General features: G+C 38.8%; 1 protein-coding gene and 1 pseudogene across 1 annotated transcript; both read left to right on the forward strand.

Moving 5' to 3' along the window:
* Nucleotides 1-725: 725 nt before the first annotated feature.
* On the forward strand, nt 726-8,358 carry LOC122076606 (protein SHORT HYPOCOTYL IN WHITE LIGHT 1-like). The gene is made up of 4 exons (XM_042642001.1): nt 726-1,110; nt 1,235-1,456; nt 3,358-3,423; nt 7,807-8,358. Exons 1-4 carry the CDS (start codon nt 946-948, stop codon nt 7,960-7,962), a joined length of 609 nt encoding a protein of 202 aa, XP_042497935.1. The 5' UTR covers nt 726-945; the 3' UTR covers nt 7,963-8,358.
* LOC122076603 lies at nt 5,123-7,419 on the forward strand (annotated as a pseudogene).
* Nucleotides 8,359-10,390: the final 2,032 nt, after the last annotated feature.

A 10,390-nucleotide genomic window follows, 5' to 3' on the forward strand; every position in this document is an offset into this window, starting at 1 on the left:
GAGAACGAGAGGAAGAGAAGAAGAAACACCATGGCTTAATGCCAAGAGGATAAGAATGACTATTAGAATCAGTATAAGCAGAAGTAGATCTACAACGCTCTCTGCCATTGGTATTGTCATTGTAGCTTGGAAAGGCAGAGGGGAAGAGGAGAAGAGTGAGAAGGGCTCTTTGAAATGGTCGCATATAAGATGGGTTGAATTGTGGGTGTGCCAGGGTGTAGGTGTGGTGATGTGATGCGTTCCTGATGGTTGAGTTGCAAGTGCTGCAGGGTGGGCTAGAGAGGAACCATCTTTATCGCAGTTGCTTTTACCGGGCACCGATCTCTGTACCGTCGAGACTTTCACCGTCACCATCATCCTTTACAAGGAAGGGAGGTTGTGCCTATACAAAGTTCAGGCCTAAGCTAGCGGTTGTGAGAGTTTGAGGGGATTTGAAGCCAGTAGACACAGATGAGTATGCCAAGTTCCACTGGAGAAAAGAAACCAAGGGCTGAAGACTTGTGCCAAGACCTTGTACCCTTTTGCCTTATTGTATGCAAGAGGAGGAGGAGGAGAGAAAATTATAAGAGAGGGAAAGAGAGATGAATCGGTTAATAGGTGAAAAGAAGGGTAATCCGATTGTTTAAAAAGAGCAAGGGAGAAAAAGATGTAAAAATTCAATATAGGGGAATATCAGAAAGAAGAAAAAAAAAAAAAAAAAAAAGTGGAGTTAATGAGTGAGTAAGTTCTCCTATTTATGATCGATAAATTGTTATTATTATAAATAAGTTTTGGTAAATAGACTAGAAACATAAATAGAAATCATGCCTCCAAAAAGAGCAGTTTTTATTGTTTATATTGAGGACTCTGATTCTCTGATTCCTGAACCCTCCTCCCGTTGCTTTGTGGGAGTAGAGTTGTGTTCCTAGTCCTGTTGGGTTCGCAAGCTCGTAGCAGTCGCACCTCATGGCATCCACGGTGACCTTCTCATCACCCTTGTTCTTCTCTTGCTGCCGTCGCTCGAATCCTTTGACCTTCTATCAGTATCATCCCCATCCCTCTCTTCGCTTTTTAATTCCTCCACTCCGTTATCGTCTTCGAGCTTCCGGTAGATTCTCCAACTACTCACAGGTACTCTCTTTCTGTGCGTGTGTGTAGAAAAGGAAGAGAATGCATCTTCTTGTATTTTTGATATTCCATGGAGCGACGTTGGAAAGGTCGCATTTTGAATTAAACCCAATTTTTTATAACCCAGGAAGGTGGTAATATGGTCAGCGATCTGCGCCACTGGGGCGCCAGTGCCGTCGTCGCCAACTATTATGTCGATGACAATTCTGAAGACGATGACGATGATGATGACGAAGACCGTAGCTTGGATTTGCTTGTTCGATTCATCCATAACATGTTCCGCAAGATATCCAGGCGAGCCAGGAAAGCCGTTCGATCTGTCATTCCTATCTCCATATCCACTAAATTGGTTAGCTCTCCCCCATAACCTGAACTTCCTTTCCTACTCCCTCATCCCGCCTCGTCTACTCCTTTCTATTACTATTGCTATTAATTAATTCATGGATCGTTGATCACAAGCATTTCAATCTCTCCTGTTTTGGCTTTACTATGTTGATTCTCTCATGACCAGAAAACATGATCTGCCCACCCAATTTGTATGATTTGTATGTTCTACCTGAATACAGCTACACCATACTTGAGAAACTTGAGTAAAAACAGTGACCTATATATGCTAACATGGAGTATATCTTATGTTGAAAGTCATCCTGCCCTTCAGAATAGAAACTAAGTCTTCATTATCAACATAGTCAGAGATACTCAACTCTGGTTTTCTAATGTGAAACTTAAGACCCCAGATGCAGCTCAGAAGTTCTCATATGTAGAGCATTTGATATAATTGATTAGAACATCCCTATTACCTGAAAATGGGAACATTCTCCTAACAATGATTTAACAAGTTCTCCCATATGGAACTCTTAAGTGATTGTTGGGGGGCTAGAGGTATCCCTAAGATCACAAGGGACAGCATATGTCTGCCTTCTCTATATGAGCTAAGCCTGAGATTGAAAGGGTTTAAAAATAGCCGTTGAGCTATCTACATGATCTGGGTAGTGGTGTTAGCAGTGTACATGGACATGAAGTGCGACTCAACAAAGCCTTGGAAATAGGATTTGGGGACTCAACAGGTATACAACATGTTTAAGATTTATTTTTCTTGAATTAATTTCTTGTTCTATATTGATATGGCTAATTCTACAAGTGTTATGGAACAGATTGGATTTTTTATTTTTTAACTACCTATAATTATTATTTTGTTGTAGAGGTGGTCTAAAATTATTTCTGGGGCCATATAAAAGTTATTTATTGTTGTGAGACCGATAAATTATCTACGTGTGTTATGTAACTTAGTTATTTCTGTTGCATCTACATTTATGTTTGGTGGAGGATTGGTCTAAAACTCTAATTATTTGGATAGGTAGAGCACCCTTTGTATTGTTTACATGGCAAATTACATGAACCATCGCATTCATATGGCCCACCATGTAAAGGATTTTTTTGTGTATTTTTAGCTGTCAAAACAATGGAGGCTTGCTGTGGAATTTCAACTATTGAATAGATAAGGACAATGCAGGTTGGCAATTGTTCAAAATTTTGAGCCAAACAATCATCTGGCCAGCGTGAATATAACTTATTCTGTTAAAATCTTGACCAAAATTGACCTGGTTGTTGTGCCATATGGTCATCCTTTTTTGCTGGAACTTACCTCATGAGTAAAGGGTGGCATGGACACCATGTTACGAATTGGAGTCCAAGTAATCTGCCTGTGGCGATTTTTTAGGGATAAGGCTGACTTGAGATAATCTTATTTTGATAGACAGTGAAGGAAACTCAAGCCCTAATTATATGCATGTGTATTGTGGTGGTGGATGTTGTATATATGTGTGTGTGTGTTGTTATAGTAATGATAGTGTTACTACTATCATAACATTGGCCAGTAGATTCAATTTTTGTCTTTCTGACAAGGAGACTTCAGGAACACAATTTTCCACTGTCCTCTCATGTAGGCTCCGTAGCTTTTATTTTACTTTATTTTTTATGAATCTTTTTGCTGCTTTTGGGGCTTGTTCTGGGGTCTTTTTAGTTTTCTGGAGATTCTTTACTCTCTAACCTCAACATCAGTAGTAAAACTAAGAAATCATCTGATTACTTCCCTGTTCTTGTAAATTTTTGTAATAATGAGTGACTAAATTTTTTTTTTTTTCAATTGCAATGACTATACTACTGACCTTGTTGGCATGACTGCCAATGATGTCATTTGTAACATGCTTCTCTTCATGACTTTGACCATGCAATCTCTGCTCAATACAGGTGGGATTTTCTGTTAATGGGGTCATAATATTGGCATTCTTGTGGATTTTGAAGGCGTTTCTTGAGGTAACATATTGTTATCAGTAATTCCATGCATTTTTTGAGAAGACTTCTCTTATTGTTAAAGAAGCTACATAAGTCCTTTGAAACACTTCTAATGTAGGACTAGATTTGACAAACCAAACTAGACCCAATACTGCAGGAACTTATAAACCAAAGAACAACCAGATTTCCACTAAGATAACCAATTAAATCAGACCAATAGAAACAAAGCAAACAGTAGCTATCGATCTCAGAAAAAACCCAGTAATTTCTACGACTGAACAGTACCAGATGGGCAGAGACAAATCAAGGACTGATAACAGTTCAAAATAGTGTCAAACAATTGGTAATTAATGATTCAGAATCTGAAAATCACAGCAGGAATCAACCCAGATCAATCGATCTCAGTTCAGTCCAAAACAGATCACTAAAAGACGAAAAAACAGAGATTTTATAGAACTTCCAAACGGCTGGTCAGAACCAGCCCTAACTTAGGCCGAGTTCTCCTTGGATGCTAGAAAAGCCTCGATCAAAACTGTAGCCCCAACAGAGAACTAAAACTGCTACAGGTTCCAAGAACCGATTGTGCAGAAAAAAGAGATTTTCTGGGCAGATTCAAAAAATAACATACCTGTCTTATGAACAGTAGCAGATCTATGAAACAAGCTTGAGAATAACTAAAAGAGCAATAAGAAGATACTTGTAGAATCCTCCTGGACTTCACGCCACAAGGAATCAATTGGATCAAACACCAATTCCTTCAGCCTTGATCAAACACAAGACAACTCTTCATGAAGAAGACAATAGCAACAACCATTATTTTTTTATCAAAATCATTCTAGGCTTTTAGGAGCCTCATCTTCTTTATTTATAATGTTAATGGGGGAGGGAATTACAAAATAGAAGGTTCCTCAAAAAGGAAACCAAATATTCTCCTAATACAATAGTTACTAAAAATTGAAATTAGAAACTAGTTGAAAAAGGAAACTAACTACTAATAACTTGATTCAATTAATAACTTGACTCCTAAGGAAACAAATATAACTCAAATCAAGTCCAACTAAAAAGGAAACTAATGAAAATGGAAACTAACTAGTAATCCCGTACTCAATCGTAGAGTCCCCCTTTCAGACCCATAAAAGTGGTCTGTTACACTCAAAACACATGGGATCAACGGCCTAACATGTATGAAACCCAACCCTAGGTTTATTCCTAATAAAACAAGCCTATTTTGGTAATTAATCTGCATCAATTTCCTTTTGCACCTTGCAATGCACACTTTGTTATATTACATCATGTGTAACTTTGTATACCTTGCTGACCAAAGGTCAAAATCTTGGGTGTTGACAGTGAGTAGACTTACCATTTGAAAGGAGTGCAACCCCACTGAGTAGCTTGCACACATGTGATCTATTTATTTGTTTTCTTTTCTTTCTTTTTTTTTTTTTTTTTGAGGGTGGGGTTGGGGGATTCAAGGAAGGAGGGAGGTTAAAGGTTTGGTATCCATAAATATAACCCTAGGAGAATGAGGGAACGGCCTCATTAATGCACTCTATGTCACCATTCCAAGAAGTAATATATGAACAAAAAGGGGAAGTGACATGAGAATTACTCAGAACAACTTGATGCTTGTGTATGCGGTAAAGCACAGCCCCATAGTCTATGGGTAAATGGGGGGGGGGGTTCATGATGCAAGGGGGAGGCATTAACAGAACCATTTTAAGCATGTGGTAATTGGCCTTTGCATCAAATTATAATAGGAAATTAGGAATAGGGCAAACTGAAGGAATAAAAAATTGAATATAAAAGAAACTTCAAAAGTTCTTTGAAATATGGTAGGTTTTCAATTTGAGAAATTTGGTATCTCAAAGATCGCATTGATCTGAAATTTGGTTTGAAGGTCCAATGGAAAAACCTTAAGGCAAAGGAAAGAGAGAATTTTCCAAGGTCCTGCTATCTGTGACAGGCTTGGATCAAATCTGGATAGTGTTCTGAGAAAAGAAGATCTGATACAGCATGCATATGTTAAAGAAACATAAATAGCAGCAGAAAACTAAGAATTTAAAGAATAGATTATACAATAACACAAAATTGTAGACAAAAGAAATGGTTAAGAAGTTCAAGGAACATAATGTTTTCTTATAAGTGACAGCAGAAGAAATAGAGCACAAGAGATAAAGAGAAAAGTGAGAACTGAAAAGGGAGACATGCTTCTATTTTAATCTGAATCCAGAAATTTTCTGTCCCAGTAATGGTATTCTATTGTTAAGTACAGCTCAAATTACTTCAACTTAACAATGCATTTTCTCATCTAAATGGGTTTGGCTACATAAATACTTTTGGGAAATTTACAGCGCCACCCCCTAGAGAATGCTACTATTAGAAAGACACCCCCTGCATAATTCCAATGTAGAATTAAAGCTTGTATGTGAGGATGTGAAATGATGATTTTACCCTTCAGACTAAAACGCATAACACATTCCTACTTTACACTAACCCCCCAATACCCCCACCTTCACCATGGGTCCCAATATTCCTTCGTGTTCAGTTTCCTAGTTCCTACACGACAGTTCTGTCCCCAACTATGAAGAGCAGCGGCGGCAATACAATTTTCAGCTTGTATGAGTCTTGAAGGCTGCTTCACTTCACACATTCAGGGATTAAAGCTTATTTGAAATGGGAGCAAGGTGGAAGGGAAAGGGTTCAGAAGCTAAGGCCCTTGCAGAACCATGTCAGAAATTGTCCAACAACTTCAATCTTCTCTAATACAATCACAAACACATGGATTGCTCTCAGGTTGCAGTGTCCTTATTGAAGCTGAACCTGAACAAGCCAATCTTCTAAATATGGCATGTTTTGGCAAGCCCATTGTCACAGCTGAGAAAGATAAGCGGTGGAATCAATTGGGTTTTGAGGAGGCCTTCTACCTCTGTCAGTCTCTCAAATGTCTCAAAATTGTAGGGGTGGGAGATAATTGTGCAAAGAATGAAGAAGAGCTATGGAAGTACATGAATTCTAAGAGAACAGAATTCCCTGTTTTTAATAAAGTTTATTCTCATCTTTGGATGAAAAATTGGGCTGTTTGGCCAAGTTCTCATTATGGTGTGGATTTTGTTGATTATCGTCACAGTCCGGCTCAAGTGCATTCTGAATATGCAGTGGTTGTTCTGGTGATAATGCAAATAGGCGTTGAGGGTTTGGTCTGATATGGAAGACACCATTAGGCTCTGTGGTAGTGTTGCCTAAACATTGTCGGAATGTCGGTTCTTACTGTCAAGAGTAATGTCTCTTATTCGGATTTTCCTTTATGTTTAGAACATTATAGCACTGAGAAAGTAATTATCAGCAACCCTTTGGTCTTTGTCTTCGTCGCTGTGTCGTACCATTCTCATGTTCACTGCTTCGTCCCACATATCTTTTCTGTCATCGCTGTGTCGTACCCTTCTCATGTTTGGCTTACTTTTCTGTTGGCTCTGGTTTCCAATTGTAAGAAAGGTCTCTCACATTTATACTACTAGGAAGGATGGAGGAACCCCACCCGGCCAACCAGCTATCTTGATTGCACTGCAGGAGAAGAAAACTTGTTTCACCTGCAAAGAAGAAGCACAGAGTGGTTAGGGTTGAGAAGAAGGATTAAGAGAAGAAGCACATACATGTCTCGATTTGGGGAAGAAGCACTGCAGACCTCCTCGCATTGCCGCTCGTCGCCGGTTTGTAGCCGATGCTCAATATGATTTGGGGGTGAAGGAGGTCTCTTTCCATTTGGAGTTAGGGGGTTAAGAGAGGGTATTAGGTACTTCACTTTTTAGAAGGGTATTTTGATATTTAGGAAAAAATATACCAGCTGATGTCAGCATTTAAGATATATTCCTTAACAGAGACTGACGGTAGGGGGTGTGAGTGTAATTTGGAATTATGCAAGGGGTGTCTCTAATAGTGGCATTTTCTAGGGGGTGGCGCTGTAAATTTTCCAATACTTTTTTGTCATTGAATTCTATTATAAACCACGTTTTCTCCCAAGTCATTTTAGCTTACTGGAGATTTTTAGAAAAAGGAAAATAATTAAAACCTCAAATTGGGATCAGGAAAAAAAAATTACTCTGGTTGGTTTATAAATAAGCTTGGAATCAGGTGTAGGCTATGGGTATAATGATGACCTTTAATCTCATGGAAATTATAGGGGCATGATCTCTTGAATCCTTATGGTTGTTCTGTGAGTCAGCAACATCGTAGTAATGTCGTTTTCATAATTTGTAGTGATTGCATTGTAGCCATATGTTTTCATTGTTCAGATTGGAAATTGAATGAAATGTCTTGGCATTTAATTGAGATGCATCTTTTCCATTTCTCTGGGGCACTTATTTTTCAAGCGCATATTCTTCAATAATCCTTTGTTTTTCTTTTCAGGTGGTCTGCACAATTGGAAGTTTAGTTTTCCTAAGCATTTTACTTATTCGAGGGGTTTGGTCTGGTGTTTCATATTTACAAGAAAACCGCAACTATAACTCAAGCAATACTGATGACCAGTCCCATAGATGGACGGGTGCACAACCTGTGACTTAGTTTGTTTCTTCACTCTGTAGCCTTCTAGAACAAGAAAGATGCGTAAGCGATGACCCAGAGTGGCAGTCTTCATATCTGTAGAAATTCGCCTCTTTCTGAAGGTGACAAAAGAAAGAACAATAAGGTGCCAACAAATCCTTACCTGCTCGGGGGAAAAGTATCTTAATAGTAGTTACTGTAGAAAATTGAGGCTGATTTTTTACAGGAAGCCCGAGACAAGCTACTCTCAGTTGAGACTAATCCAAACTAAATAAAACCAGAGTAAAGTGAGTTCATTTGTATGGGTACAGTTGTCCAACATAAGCATAAACTCATGATGTATAACATGAATCGTGAATTTCTTGTAATTTTTCCAGGATATAATTAAGATCTTATGTATCAGGAAAAGTTAATCTAGTCTCATCTTCTTGCCCTACTGGATCAAATTTTGATTGGATTATCATTCCAGAGGTTTTTTTTTTTTTTGGGTGGGGGGGGGGGGGGGAGAGAGAAATGGATGAAGCTGCTTAGTGCCTACCGCTGCCTACTTCAATATGTGGCTCTGTAATACGTGACTACCTAAGTTGTCTCCATCTAAGCAGGTATAATGGGGAATTTAGGTATAGTTCCCCCTTCCTGTTTTCTTAAATCGTATGAAATCTGTCTTTAAATTAAAGTAGGGTCAGCTAGTTACAGACTTACAGGTAGCTGAGTTACCATTGTCATCCCTATAAATGCTTTTTCGTATCCAACTTAATGTATGTGAAAGATGAGGCAGGGAGTCCTGGTTTAAATCCTCAGCATAATTGGGTTAATCCAGGTTGATTGCAGTGTGTGATGTTGGTGGATATGGTTGTCTAGAAACCATTCCTCCTCTGTGGGAAAATCATTTCTGTTTAGAGGGAACAGATTAACCCTCTGAGAGAGAGAGAGAGAGAGAGAGAGAATTATACTTCAGAATCTCTATTGATTTGGAAAGATTTGGCCAACAATAAAATCAAGGGGACCAAGTGATTGGCTGCACGATGGATCCCGTGCTTATGCGTGTTTGGATGAGATTATGTGAATAGATTGGCATCCGTAAAAGGTGATTGAGAGGATGAGAAGCCCTGCCACTACCTACTACTGAAGATGCTTTGGGGAGAGAGGGAGAGAGGGAGAGAGAGAGAGAGTAATATCCAATAACCTAGAGGTTGGAAGATCGATCATGTGGTTATGGTCTGTTCGCATATGTTCTCATCAAATTTCAACTTGGAGACCATAAACCTGTACACTTACCTGTACCTGGATGCAACCATTGTTCTGATTCTAAAATTGAAGGGTGTTCACTAACATATAGCCATTCCTTGGTCCTAAGGGATATGCTGGCACTTAAACCTTATATTAAGGCAATTGACTCTAATCTCAATTCTCAATAATCTCTTGCTCTGGCACATATATGACTGAGTTAACAGAGCAATGTCTGAGAACCTACCAGGAGTTCTCCATGTAGACCCAGTAACTAGCAGGACTGTTTATTTCATCGTCTATCCTTCTAAAAAAACTATTATAATGAAAAAAATCTGGCATTGGCGTGATACATGACTCCCTCTCTCTCTCTCAAAAATATATAGATAGATATTTGTTACAGTATTATTGATATCTCTTTATTAAAAAAATAAAATATTATTCATGTTTCTCTATCTACCCTTCATTTATAATAAATCCTATCCAGACAAAGCTTACTAGACTCTGTCGAGCATAAACCCACCAGACTCGACTTCTCAAGAGCAAGGAAAAGATTTTCAAAGCCTTCATTAATGAAGTGACTTTAGTTTGGGCCACCCAAAGATGCCAACTACAGACATATGAGAGAGAGATGCATGGCCCTCTCCATTGTCTCAAATCTTACTTGGTTCAGGTGGCTTTAGATTGGGTTTGTGGGTACCCATGTCAGGTCTTTGTTACTTAACGAACCCAGGCCCTGCCCCTCAGATTCGTGAGTTGTGTGAGTCGGTGTCTCATGGACTCACTCTATAAATATAACTCAACTGGACAGGAGTAGGGTTCTAACAGCAGCCCCTCGCCGGCCTAGTCAATCATAGAGACTCATCAAACATTGACTAAAAGGCTTTGGCGGTCATAATGGTTGGATATGATGGCGGCCACCACATTAAATTAATCCTCAGGTGTGGCGTGCTGTGGTGCAGTGCCTGTGGAGATAAGAGAAAGGTTATAGGTATTGGTATCGGTGTCTGTAACACTCTCGATCAATACTCATACGATATATGGATAATAAAGAGTCATATCAGGTTGCTACTAGGCATAAATTAAAAATAGATCATTTTTCTGCTGATGTAGCTTATCAGTATTAGTATTGTATTGATATCAAACACTAGTTTTAAGGGTGTTAAAATGGTTCGGTTTAGTTTAGTTTAGTTTAGTTTCAATGTAAATGGTTCGATTCGAT

The sequence above is a fragment of the Macadamia integrifolia genome, chromosome 4 (genome assembly GCF_013358625.1).
Source record: "Macadamia integrifolia cultivar HAES 741 chromosome 4, SCU_Mint_v3, whole genome shotgun sequence".
In the NCBI taxonomy this organism is placed as follows: domain Eukaryota; kingdom Viridiplantae; phylum Streptophyta; class Magnoliopsida; order Proteales; family Proteaceae; genus Macadamia; species Macadamia integrifolia.

Coding starts and splice junctions, on each gene's coding strand:
- LOC122076606 (XM_042642001.1), top strand. CDS start 946: ATGGCATCCACGGTGACCTTCTCATCACCCTTGTTCTTCTCTTGCTGC. Junction 1,111..1,234: donor GATTCTCCAACTACTCACAG/GTACTCTCTTTC, acceptor TTTATAACCCAG/GAAGGTGGTAATATGGTCAG. Junction 3,424..7,806: donor TTTTGAAGGCGTTTCTTGAG/GTAACATATTGT, acceptor TTTTCTTTTCAG/GTGGTCTGCACAATTGGAAG.